Source organism: Elephas maximus, chromosome 1 (genome assembly GCF_024166365.1).
Source record: "Elephas maximus indicus isolate mEleMax1 chromosome 1, mEleMax1 primary haplotype, whole genome shotgun sequence".
NCBI lineage: Eukaryota > Metazoa > Chordata > Mammalia > Proboscidea > Elephantidae > Elephas > Elephas maximus.
The window spans coordinates 147,818,847-147,833,003 of NC_064819.1; the positions used below are offsets into that span (position 1 = coordinate 147,818,847).

At 40.6% G+C, this 14,157-nt stretch overlaps 1 protein-coding gene across 2 annotated transcripts in view; it reads left to right on the forward strand.

Annotated features, from left to right (window-relative positions):
• The window catches only part of MRAP2 (melanocortin 2 receptor accessory protein 2), a 52,510-nt gene that overhangs the window by 24,657 nt on the left and 13,696 nt on the right, over positions 1-14,157 (forward strand). For both annotated transcript variants that reach the window (XM_049896590.1, XM_049896580.1), the window contains one exon: positions 2,752-2,851. In XM_049896590.1, the coding sequence (XP_049752547.1) occupies positions 2,752-2,851 (100 nt within the window). The remainder of the gene's footprint in view (positions 1-2,751; positions 2,852-14,157) is intronic.

The following is a 14,157-nucleotide window of genomic DNA, read 5'->3' on the forward strand; positions in this document are numbered from 1 at the left end:
GTAAATATAACTTCTAAAGAGTTTGGATATTTTGGGGATGAAATAAGGGATCACCAATGTTCCCTGTGAGGTGCTCAGAATGAGAAAGTGCTGTGGGCTGAAGGTCATGTAGCAGAGTTAAGGGGAAAATAAATGGAAATAATTTGAGGAAGCAAATTTCTTTTAAAGGAGAATGTGAATAAGCAGAAATACTTAAAGCATAATGTGATGGGAAAATTAGATGCCCCAGTTTTCAAGGAAACATTTAGAACATTGAGTCACAAGGATTCTCAAATTCTAACACAGTCCTCCTCCTCACCCCTCATGACTTCTCTGAGCGCTGTGACCCTTCCGTGCATACCCTACGGTATTGCTGCTTCTTGATCCGGTGCCTAGGGTGCAAGATGGGCCAAGAAGGGAGGGGACGGGGGCTGGGTTAAGGGCACTGCTTCCCCACCTCTGCCCACCCCAGGCTAGGAAGTAGAGGACTGATGGGGATCACCCCACCATTCTCAGGGTGAAAGCTATCCTCACGAGAGCACCTTCTTAGTAAAATTTTAAAAATGTGAGTCAACACAACTAGATTAAGTTCTAAATTGAAGATTTAAATATAACACTGGTGTGTAATTTTAGAATGTGATTTCACTGTGCAGATAGTTGATACAGTACAGTGTGGGGAACTGCCATTCATCTGGTTCTTCATAGACTGCGCCCCTGTAATTGAGATTTTATTGTTAGATGTTAGCTGTACTTGTATACATGTGTCTTGTGGTTCTTGTCTTTATGTCTTTTTTTATGCCTCATTTCCATTTGTATTGTTATAAGCCAAAGTCTTCAATTTCTATTTCTTTGCTACGCTTAACCCCAGGAAAGATACATTAGCAGAGTAAATTGTCCATTTGCTTTCTTCATTTTGGAAAAAGTGCTACATAGATCTAATTTAACTGGAACAATGCTTTACATTTAAATACATATTTTTTTTTTTAATGTATAAGCTCCGATCGTTTATTTAAAAAAAAAATTGCCAAGCATCCTCATTGTAACCACACATAGGTAAACTTCTTAGAATAGATCAGAAAGTGTAAAATGATTCAGCTCAGTTGCCCCCCAGATTTGAGACCCTCTGGTGTATGTGTCAGGTTCTATAGACAATTCAGCCTAATCCTTGTCCATGGAAACCCTGGTGGTGTAATGGTTAAGAGCTACAGCTGCTAACCAAAAGGTTGGCTGTTCGAATCCACCAGACGCTCCTTGGAAACCGTATGGAGCAGTTCTACTCTGGCCTATAGGGTCACTATGAGTCAGAATGACTTGTTGGCAATGGGTTTGGTTTTTTTTTTTTTGTTTAATCCTTGTCCAGTGGTATACACCTGTGACTATTACCCAAGGGAGGATCAAGGAAGGGCCCGTTTAGAGAAACAGAGACAAAATGCCTGGGGTCCAAAGAAGGGAGAGGGCACATTAGTTGGGGAAATTAAGGAAGACTTTGTGAAGGAGATGGTGCATGGGATGGGCCTTGAAGGATAGATGGATGTTCGTCTGCTCCAGGCTGGAGGAAGTTGTTCCAGCCAGGTAGAGGCAAGAACCCCTGTAAAGGCATGAATGTTAGGAAGCTGTGGTTGAAAGTTAAGGCAAATAGAGGGATATAATGTCCCCTAGTCCAATTAGAAACTTATGGGTTGTATGAGGGATAAACCAAGAGAGGATGATGATGATGATTCTAATGATAACTGGCAGATGTAAGGCAGCTTCGGAGATGCCAGGCATCATATAAAGTACCTTACATATGGCATCTCTTTTAATCTGGAGGAGTAGGTCAGGCCTATTTTTGTTGAAGGTTGTTCATAAAATAGCAACATTATCAGAGCTGTGTTAAAGCAGATTTATAGAGATGAATCATAGGAAAAGGTAGAAGGCAGGGAGAGCCTTCAGGAGGCCGTTTGTATGCCCTCCCGAAGACGTAACTAGGACCTGAACTATTCCAGGATGCTTCCAGTGGATGGAGAAAAGGGGATGGCCGTGGGTTTTTCTGGACCAGATGCCTGTGGAGCAGGATCCTGCCTTCCTACTGGCACTTTGCCTCACTTCTGGAACTTGTTTTTAACTGGAGCTTGTGAACCTAGGTTTCTTGGTCCTTTCCTACCGTCTTGATGGTGATCCGTTCCTGATTTTTATCAATTAGGATGTATTTTCTCCTAAAAAATACAAAATTGATTTGTTTTAAATCAGAATTCACTTAAATTTTGTATTGTAGTCTCTACTAGAAATTGTATTTTCTAACTCAAGATGTTTCAGTCCTGGGTTCCTTACTGGGACATGGAGGAACAGAATAAATAAGGCTGAAATCTCTTTGTGTTACCGTGGTCCCTGTTATTGTGGAAAAAAAGAAAACATCATTTCCTTAGCTGAGACAGAAACTGGGGAGGTGACTCAGACTCTTGCCTCACCCTCATTCTCTACATTTTATCTGTTCCCATTTGACTGATGGGTCAAGATTGGCTCATTGTATTGTTGACCTCCTCACTCGTTCATGCACCAAAACAAACAAAAACAACCAAACCCGTTGGCAGTTAGTCAGTTCTAATCCATGATGACCACATGTGTTATAAAGTAGAAAACCCTGCTCCATGGGATTTTCTTTGCTGCCTGTAATCTTTATGTAAGCACATTGCCAGGCCTTTCTTCCAACTCTCTCTAAATAGCTCAGATTCCTTGAATGTTCCAGTTCTAAGTTACTGTGAAATACTAATCCCAACATTAACTGTCTTGCAGATTCCATTGTGATTGGATTTTGGGTTGGTCTTGCAGTCTTCGTGATTTTCATGTTTTTTGTGCTGACCTTGCTGACCAAGACAGGAGCCCCACACCAAGAGTAAGTTTGGGCTATTCCTAAATGTCTGTTAAGCCCCATAAGGAAGCAAAGAAACAAACCAGTACCCAGGCCTGGAGTTGCTTCCAGTGGATGGAGAAAAGAGGATGGCTATGGGTTTGTTGTCTGGACCAGATACCTGTGGAGTAGAATCCTGCCTTCCTCCTGACACTTTGCCTCACCTCTGGGACTTGTTTTCAAGCTTGTGAACCGAGGTTTCTTGGTCCTTTCCTGCTGTCTTGATACTGACCCATGCCTGATTTTTATTAATTAGGATGTATTTTCTCCTTATTCTTAAAAGGATTTAGATGCTTCGCGAGATTAAAAACAACAAAAAAGGACAATCGCAAAAAATAGAATGAAAACCACTTTTGAAGAACTTTTCAAGGGGCAAAGAAATAATTGTTGCTGGGCATTCAGCTAAATCAGTTATTGACAGTAAATACTGCATTTAACACTGAATTTTCTTGAAGCTAAAATAAAAAGGGAAACACTATGGATTATATATTCTCATAATATGATAAAGAAAACATTTGTATTTCTTTAATTACCAGTTGCCATCGAGTGGATTCTAATACATCGTAACTCCATGTGTGTCAGAGTAAAACTATGCATAGGATTTTCAATGGCTGATTTTTTGGAAGTAGATAAGCAGGCCTTTCTTCTGAGGCACCGCTGGGTAGACTTGAATCTCCAACCTTTTGGTTAGCAACTAAGCACTAACCATTTGATCCTCCACTGACTCCATTTCTTTAATAAGCATAATGATTACATAGGTGCTTAAAGAACATTGGGTAACATCATAAAGTGTTTGGTTATGGTTTGCAAAAAACCCTGAAACGTTTCAGAGGGTATTTCTTTATCCCAACTCTTCTACAAAGGTAGAGGCAAAAATAGCCTATGTTGAATACGTTATTAGTCGGTCCCAGCAGGCAACAGGTGTTATTGTTGTTAGTTATCATTGAGTTGATTCGAATTTATGGCATAGAGAGCACATTCAAATTGGGTAATTGGAGGAGCTTTTGATAAAGGGATTATTCACAAGTTGTGGACAAGGAGGAGGGCAACCTGGTGGAATAGTGCAGGACACCGGGGATAGCAACACTGAGAAGCAGATACCATCTGAGATCTGAAGGGGTAAGGGGAAGGAGCCATGACTGGAAGCCAGGAGTCCTATGGAAAGGGCTGGCGGAGAGGAGCTGTGACCTTGGGTCAAGGGCACAGCTAGCCCAAGGGGTAACTGCCTAGGGAGGAAGCTTCAAAATAAATTCCAAGATCTTACTTGCCTCCTTCCTTCCCATCTTCCGTATCATTCAGCTGAACACAACCAGCAGCTAGAGGCAGCCTTACAGGGCACAGAACAGGGTGAGGAAGGATGGTGAGTAAATGGAAGAAATTTAGCACAAATTCCTAAGGTTGAACATTGAATCCTCACAGCTTGACAAGAGCACCTGAGTAAACAGAGGGTTCGTTCTGCACACTTTGGTTCTGTGTCTCATCCCACAACCTCTGGCATCCATTGTTCTGTCTTCAGGTTGTATTTGCACTATAGCATGTGCTTGGGTAAAGGGAACAGTTCTGCCCACCATTTAGCTATTTCTAGGCATCCAGAAAAAATGTTTAAATGCCAACATTTTAAATGAAAGGAAAATACCATTTTATTGAAGCATACAGAGACATAAGGTTGAGAATTTCTTTAACAGCCACTAAAAATTCATGAACTTTCCTTTTTCTCTCTTCATGTCCTTAAAAACATCCACACCTGCCTTTGCTTCTCCTATATTGGTTCAGGGAATTAGAAAATCTGCTGTGGTTTGTAACAGTAGTAAGAAAAGCTGAGGACAAGCTTGAATTACAGTGCGTTTTATAGAGCGGTCAGGGAATAACAATGCCTTATTATCTTCCTTTTCCTCTGAGGGTGAGAGGGATTTTTGCAGGGTTATTGAGATGGTTTTGTTTGATGTAGGAGGCAGGTGATTTTATGGCTGAGAACACTTTAGTACAAAACAGAACGTGGCTTTCTTAAGGTGTCATGGTGATCCCGGCTAGTTGAGACTTGCATTTTCAATCTTCAGTTGGCAATTCAGTCAGACTGCTAAATGGTCTCCCTTTTTGATGAAGGTTCTGAATGGCTTCAGTCAGAGAAAAGTGGTCATCATCACCCTACATCTGTCTCACAAGGTCAGAAAGAAAGCCTAACTTTTGTTCCCACTTATAATAAAATGATGGATCAGCTGTCATGTCCATACTTTAACTGCTGTTGTACACAGCTTGAGGCAATGTGAGATACAGCATTTGGTTGCAGTATATCATAATAATAAAAATTGAAAAGAATCAGACATGTAGAAAAACCCTTAATTGGATCAGTTATAAAAGCTTTTAGATCTTAATAAACTTGACATTTATTTGGCAGGAATTTTCTTCTAAAGCAGACATTGTTTTTTGTTTTTCCCCATACAGCCATCTTTAATATAAAACAACTCACTAAGTTTCTATGTGATAATTAGGAATGAGGGAAAGAATGATAAATCGTTGAGAATAATAGTAAGAGTTAACTTATCAAGGGTTTATTATATGCCAGGGACTGGTAATCATCTTCTATGCATTATCTCACTAAATCCTCACAAGAAGATAAAGTCTTATAATAGTCCCCATTTTACAGATGAGAGCAAAAAAGGCTGAGGCAGTTGCGTGAGGTTTCACAGGTAAAAATCTGTAGAGCCGGACTTCAAACTAAAGTCTTTTTGACCGTTTATTTCCTGTTCTTACCCATTACACTTAACTATTTTTTATTGGCAATTTTTAATCTCTTCCTTCTGTTGAACAAGAGATCTTAGCAGGCAGTCAGTGTTTTTTCTTTTGTCACTTACTGGACCAAGCATGGGCCCTGGAGGCAAACATTTCCAGGTTTATTTATTGAGACTGTAGGCCAAATTATTATTCTTTTCTTAAATTGTGCTTTAAGTGAAAGTTTACAAATCAAGTCAGTCTGTCATACAAAACCTTGTATACACCCTGCTATATACTCCTAGTTGCTGTCCCCCTAATGATACAACACATCCCTTCTCTCCACCCTGTATTTCCATGTCCCTTCAGCCAGCTTCTGTCCCTCTCGGCCTTCTCATCTCCCCTCCAGACAGGAGCTGCACACATAGTCTCATGTGTCTACTTGATCCAAGAAGCTCACTCCTCACCAGTATCATTTTCTGTCTTACAGTCCAGTCCAATCCCTGTCTGAAGAGTTGGCTTTGAGAATGGTTCCTGTCTTGGGCTAACAGGAGGTCTGGGGATCATGACCTCCGGGGTCCCTCTAGTCTCAGTCAGACCATTAAGTCTGGTCTTTTTACAAGTATTTGAGGTCTGCATCCCACTGCTCTCCAGCTCCTTCAGGGATTCTCTGTTGTGTCCCCTGTTATGGCAGTCATTGGTTAAAGCCAGGCACCATCTAGTTCTTTTGGTCTCAAGCTGATGTAGTCTCTGATTTATGTGTCTTGTCTCTTGGGCTCATAGTTACCTTGTGTCTTTGGTGTTCTTCATTCTCCTTTGCTCCATGTGGGTTGAGACCAATTGATGCATCTTAGATGGCCACTTGCTAGTGTTTAAGACTCTGGGCCAGATTCTTAATTTGTGTTGAGAGTTCTCATTTGTAAAAATAAGGTAGTATCTGCCTCCTAGAATTATTGTAAAGATTAATGAGATAGTACCTGCAGCGCTGCCAGCATAAGCTGGGATCGTAGTGTCATTCAATGAAGGTTAGTCCACTCCTTCTGTGCTGGTAGAAGTCCTGGGGAGATGTGAAGGGCCTGGATAAAGAGTAGTAGGGAGAAGAAAAAAGTGCATCACCTCATGAGATAGCCAGGCCCTAAGCATTCACATTGTGTCTACGCTTGTTCAAATGTTGCTTCATTCTACCCCAGCTTTAGTTTGAGTGCATCTCAAGATGACTCTATAAGGTGAATTTAGAAAGATGTCAAAGTAGAGAATCCTGGTGATGGTTCAGAAGAACTAACATGTCTGAATTCTGATTGCTTTATGTATCAGGCTATGTGGATGGTTTGTCACAAAGAGCAGTTACTTCCTCAGTTGGGATACCAGGCACCATCCTGTTTGAACATATAACTCCAACACTCAGGTTAAGGCACCTGGTCAAGTCTGGAATCTCAAATATATGGCCCAGTGCTGGATCTGCCACTTAATTCTTTTCTCCATGGAGGGTTCTCAGGGCAGGGCTGAGTGGTGCCATAGGATCTCATCATTGCTGGTACATGGGAGGAGTATGCACATCCCTTAAATAGTAGTAGGACCCAGGATGGCAGATACCTAACTTCTGTGCCCATGCCCCCAGCAGACATCACTAATTACCTATGTCCTCTTTCCTGTTTAGCCAAGACTTGACCTCAGGATTATTTTCAAAACAACTAGAGGCAGCCATCAGGAGTTAGTCATGGTTTTTTTTTTTTTTTTGACAGAGAACACATATTTGACACCCCTGGCTGGAGTTCCCTGTAATAGCATTGGGTAGCAGGAGTTGAGATCCATTCCAGTTGCACAGATCCAATGACACCACAATAAAATGGGCATTTTATTTTTTTCTGAAGTTTTTAATTTGGGATCATGTTAGGAAAAGAACTTCAGTTCTGGAATTACTGACTGCTCAGTGGCTTCTGTTAACAGAGGGATGTGTAATAGGATAGGCTTTGATGCAGTAACAATTCCCCAACTATCAGTAAAACACAAAAACCAGTTGCTGCTGAATTGATTCTGACTCATGGCAGCCCCGTGTGTGTCAGAGTAGAGCTGTGCTCCACAGTGTTTTCAATGGCCCTGCTCTTTCTGAGGTAGATTACCAGGCCTTCCTTCCGACGCATCTCTGGGTGAATTTGAATCATCAACCTTTCAGTTAGTAACTGAGTACATCACTGTTTGTACTACCCACAAAGGTTTATTTCTTGCTGAGGCTATATGTCTGCCAAGGGTCAGCAAGGGGTTGACAGAAGTGTTTCCGTCGTGTAGCTGCAATATCTGTAATACTCAGCCTCCTGGGTTGGTGTGACAGGGGAAGAGAACACCTGGAGATCTCAGAGACCCTCTGTTCTTTCACCCAGAAGTGACATATTGGTAAGAACAGGCCATGCCTACCTAACTGCCTGAGGGTTGAGAAGAGTAGTCCTCTGTGGCCAGAAGAAAAGAACCAGATATTGGGGAACACTAGTAATATATTGGGAGATAGATGTGGTATACTTCTCCCATAAAGATTGTTTTTATTGTTAGGTTCCCACTCATAGCAACCCTGTGTACAACAGAATGAAGGCAGGAGGGGACAGGAAAGCTGGTAATGGGGAACCCAAGGTTGAGAAGGGGAAACTGTTGACACGCAGTGGGGTTGTCAACCAATGTCACAAAACAATATGTGTATTAATTGTTTAACGAGAAACTAATTTGCTCTGTAAACCTTCATCTAAAGTACAATTAGAAAAAAAAAAAGATTACAGCCTTGGAAACCTTATGGGACATTTCTACTCATAGGGTCGCTATTAGTCGGAATTGACATGACAGCACTGGATTTTTTTGGTAGTGTATACTGCAGAGGGAAAAGAAGGCTATTATAAAGCCAATATTACCTTTCTTAAAAGCTTTTAGGCCCAAGAAGCAGTTTTGATGGGGATTATTTTTCCCATGGAATATTTGCTATTGTGTGCAAAAAAAAAAAAATCTCTTATCTGGGTCCTTTATGGGCAACGAAGTTAAAAGAACCATTTCTACCATCCCACCCCTGCTTTCTCAGCTAGAAAGCCATTCAGTCTGTGTGCTGTCTTGTTAAAGCGTTATAGCCCATTATCATCAATCTGCCAGTTAGAGAGATGTGGATCACGTTTTTATGTTGAATTTCTTAGACTTCATAAAAGACAGATTCCTAAAATACCCTGTCTTTGTAGCCTTTGCTAAGTACACCTTGGTCAGGTGAGGATGTTCTTCATTTAGGGTTGAGTGCAGGGCTGCTTATGACCTTATAAAAACAGAAATTACATTTTGCTTTCGGTTGTAATTTACCTGAATATGGCACTCTCTAAAGAACAAGTATAGTGCAGCTAAAAGCTAATAACAGGAAAATGTCAATGCCAAATCTTTGATAATGACCATGGCCACAGGAACTAGCTGGCAAAGTGCAGATGTTGTGAGTGGTTCCCAAGACAGCCCTGTCCTTTTGAGGACAGTATTCACAGGTAGAAATTCTGACTATTTTATGTATTTGATTCAATTTGTAAATGTTTTTTCAGGAGATACTTTTAATTCCCTGTCAATTAAGAGGTATTTACTAAGTACATAGCTACTGCTTTCCCAGCAGGTGGGTGTCTCTGTTAGGGCTTATTACATGAGATAAAACACTCAGCACAGGCTGTGGCTTGGTAAATGTTAGAGGTTGTTATTATTTTCTCTTTGTTTATCACAGAAGTTTTCACCCTTATTAGATCTTTAGATTGCACATCTTTAAAAGTCCACTGTGACTGACTGCTGGAAATAGCAGGTGCCAACAGCCTGGTCTGCCCATCACTTTAAATGAGTGGGCAAACCCGAAGACAGTTGTTGGCACACTAAGACTCTTGACATAGCAGCAGGCAGTTCATTTGTAAATTAAAACACATACACACACAACAGTTGCTGTGGAGCCAGTTCCAAGTCTTGGCGACCCCATGTGTTACAAAGTAGAACTGTGCTCCACAGGGTTTTCAACTCAATGGCTGTGACGTTTCAGAAGCAGATCACGTGTCTCCTGAGGTGCCTCTGAGTGCATTCAAGCCGTCAATCATTTGCGGCACCATATTGGACAGCATGGTTCTAGAGGAAAGCATAGGAGAATATCTTGAAGACTTTGAGTAAGCAATTATTTCTTACAGAGGACACGAAAAATACTAAACATAAGAAAAATTTATAAATGGAAGTTAATTGAAATTTAAAACTTCTGTTCCTCAAAAGACATCTTAGGGTTCTGTAGTGAAACTACACATATATATAGCTCTGTAGTGATATATATATACATAAAGTAGAACCAGGGAGATATGTATATATATCTCCCTGGTTCTCTTTTATACACACACCCACACGTGTGCATACACACACATGCACATACTCATATAGAGTTTTTTTTTTTTAATTCAACAATTGGTTCATGCAGTTGTGAGGGGCTGGCAAGTCCAAGAGCTGATCTGTAGGTTAGGTGACAGATTAGAGACTCCTGTAGGCTTGTGTTCCAAAATTCACAGGTCAAGTGACAAGAAGAGTTAAGAGCGTTCTGATAAAATGTCTATTTCTTAGTCTGGAAGTAGAACACATCGTAGAGAAACTCCCTTTTTGCTCTTAAGGTCTTGATTGAGGCCCATCCACATTATGGAAGACAGTCTTCTTTACTTAAGGCTAACTGATTTAATCACATATAATTATAAAACAATTAGACTAGTGCTTTACCAAACAACTGGGCACCATAGCCTAGCCAAGATGACTCACAAAATTAACCATCACACACACCAAGAAATCATGGGGAGAAGGAGGGGAGTGGGATGGCCATGGGAGCACATGTCTAGCTTCAGGTGTAAGGGGGGAAAACATCTCAGAAGGGGTTGCTTTATGTCCACTGTCCTGACCCTTCCCTGGGGCAAGACAAAACCCTCATTGTCTCGTTTGTCTTAGTTCTTCAGCAAGGGTTAATGGACGCAGCTTTTAATTCTGAGAAAATATAGCCTGTGTTTCACATTCACCTGATGCGCTAGGCAGCCAGAAAAGCTATTACTCATTGTTTCTTGTTCCTAGAATTGGGGATAGTGTGGCCCCAGCAATTTTTTTTCCAACAGTTTCTATATGTACAATTTAGTGACATTGATTACATTTTCAGAGTTGTACAGCCATTCTCACCCTCCTTTTCTGACTTGTTCCCCCCTCATTAACATAAATTCCCTGCCTCCTAAGGCTCATATCTGATCTTTCAAGTTGCTGCTGTGAATTTGATCCCATATAGATAGTTCTTACTAGAGTATGATGTTCAAGGCAGATCTTTTTCACTAGTCAAGCTATTGTTTGATTTTAAGACGACTTTAGGGGTTATTTTTGGTTTAAGGTTTAAAGATTATCTTAGGGCAATAATTTCAGGGTTTCATCCACCCTCCGTGGCTCCAGAAGGTCTAGAATACACAATAATTTGAAAATCTTTTCTGCATTTTCCCCCTTTTGATCAGGATTCTTCAGTGGAATCTTTAATCAAAATGTTCAGTAATGGTAGCCAAGCACCATCCAGTTCTCCTGGTCTCATGGAAAAGGGGGCAGTTGTTTATGGAGGTGATTAGCCACACATTCCATATTTTCCTCCTATTTCCTGACTCTCCTTCTTCCTCTTGCTCCAAGTGAATAGAGACCCATTGTTGTGCCTTAGAGGGCCACGTGAAAGCTTTTAAGATTCCAGGTACTACGAAACTAACTAGGAGGTAGAACAGAAGCACTAAACATGTTATTAGGCCAACTAGGCTGTCCCATGAAACCATGACCCTAAAATTCCAAACCAAGAACCCAAATTCCATGAGGTGTTTGGTTGGACATAAGCAGCCTCAGCAGCTACCATTTCTTTTTTTGCCCTCGTTATAAATATATCTAACACACAGCTTTTGCCAATTCAACTTTTTACAGGTGTACAGCTTATTGACAGCAATTACAATAATCAGCTGTGCAACCCTGCCCTTAATCAGTGTTAGCTTTCCATCACTGCTAACCCTCTTTTCCCCCTCCCTCTTGCCCCTGGTAACCACTAATAATCTTTGGTCTCTATACATTTGCATTTCCTTGTCTTTTTATACAAGTGAGGTCATACAATATTTGTCCTTTTGTGATTGGCTTGTTTTGCTTGGCATAATGTCTTCAAGCTCCATCCATACTGTAACATGTATCAAGACTTCATTTCTCATACTGGCTGAGTAGTATTCCATTGTATATATGTACATTTTGTTTATCCATTCGTCTGTTGATGGGCATTCAGATTGTTTCCACCTTTTGGCTATTGTGAATAGTGCTGCAGTGAACATTGGTGTACAAGTCTTTTTTTGAGTCTCTATTTTCAAGTCTTTTAGGTATCATAGGAATGGAATTGCTGGGTCCTGTTGTTGTTGTTGTTGTTAGGTGCCAATGAGTTGGTTCCAACTCATAGTGACCCTGTGTACAACAGAACAAAACACTGCCCGGTCCTGCACTATCCTCACAATCATTGTTATGTTTGAGCCCATTGAGGCAGCCACCATGTCAATCCATCTCATCGAGGGTCGTCTTCTATTTTGCTGACCCTCTACTTTACCAAGCATGATGTCCTTCTCCATTGATTGGTCCCTGCTGATAACATGTCCAGAGTACGTGAGAGGAAGTCTCACCATCCTTGTTTCCGAGGAGCACACTGACTGTACTTCTTCCAATATAGACTTGTCCATTCTTCTGGTAGTCTATGGTATGTATATTTAATCTTTTCTAACACCATAATTCAAATGAATCAATTCCTATTTTGTCTTCCTTATTCATTGTCCAGCTTTCACATACATATGAAGCAATTGAAAATATGTTTTGGGTCAGGCACACCTGAGTCCTCAAGGTGACAGGTTTGCTTTTTAATACTTTAAAGAGGCCTTTTGCAGCAGATTTTCGAAATGTAATATGTCATTTGCTTTCTTGACTGCTGCTTCCATGGGTGTTGACTGTGAATCCAAGTAACATGAAATCCTTGACAACTTCAGTCTTTTCTCTGTTTATCATGATGTTGCTTACTGGTCCAGTTGTGAGGATTTTTGTTTTCTTTATGTTGAGGTATAATCCATACTGAAGGCTGTAGTCTCTGATCTTCATCAGCAAATGCTTCAAGTCCTCTTCAGTTTCAGCAAGCAAAGTTGTGTCATCTGTATAATGCAGGTTGTTAATGAGTCTCCCTCCAATCCTGATGCCGCCTTCTTCTTCATATAGTCCAGCTTCTCAGATTATTTGCTCAGCATACAGATTGAATAAGTGTGGTGAGAGGATACAACTCTGACACATACCTTTCCTGACTTTAAACCACACAGTACCCCCTTGTTCTGTGTGAACAAGGTCTATGTATGGGTTCCCCATGAACATGATTAAGTATTCTGGAATTCCCATGCTTTACAATGTTATGCATAATTTGTTATGCTCCACATAGTTGAATGCCTTTGCGTAATCAGTAAAACACAGGTCAAAATCTTTCTGGTATTCTTTGCTTTAAGCCAAGTTCCATCTGACATCAGCACATCCTCTTCTGAATCTGGCTTGAATTTCTGCCAGTTCCCTGCTGATACACAGCTGCAACCATTTTTGAATTATCTTCAGCAAAATTTTACTTGCATGTGATAATTTCTGCATTCTCTTGGATCACCTTTCTTTAGAATGGATACAAATATGGATCTCTTCCAGTTGGTTGGCCAGGTAACTGTCTTCCAAATGAATGAGCATCTCTAGTACTGCATCTGTTTGTTGAAACACCTCAACTGTCAATTCCTGGAGCCTTCTTTTTTGCCAATGCCATCAGTGCAGCCCGGACTTTCTCCTTCAGTACCATCAGTTCTTAATCATTTGCTACCTCTTGAACTGGTTGAACATCAACCAGTTCTTTTTGGTACAGTGACTGTATTCCTTCCTTCTTTTGATGCTTCCTTCATTGTTCAATATCTTGCCCATAAAATGAATCCTTCAAAACTGCAACTTGAGGCTTGAAATTTTTCTTCAGTTCTTTCAGCTTGAGAAATGCTGAGTGTGTTCTTCCCTTTTAGTTTTCTAACTCCAGATCTTTGTGTATTGCATTATAATACTTTGTTTTTTCGAGTCGCCCTTTGAAATCTTCTGTTCTGCTCTTTTACACCATTATTTTTTCCAGTGGCTTTAGTTACTTTATGTTCAAGAGCAAGTTTCAAAGTCTCTTCTGATATCCTTTTTGGTCTTTCCTTTCTTTCCTGTCTTTTTAATGACCTTTTGCTTTCTTCATGTACGATGTTCTTGATACCACACAATTTGTCTGGTCTTTGGTCGTTAGTGTTCAGTGCGTCAAATCTATTCTTGAGATGGTCTGTAAATTCAGGTGGGATATACTTAAGGCCATATTTTGGCTCTCAGGACTTGTTTTAATTTTCTTAAGCTTCAACTTGAACTTGAATATGAGCAATTGATGGTCTGTTCCATGTTGGCCCTTGGCCTTGTTCTGACTGATGATATTGAGCTTTCCCATCGTCTCTTTCCACAGATACAGCTGTTTTGATTCCTATGTTTTCCATCCAGTG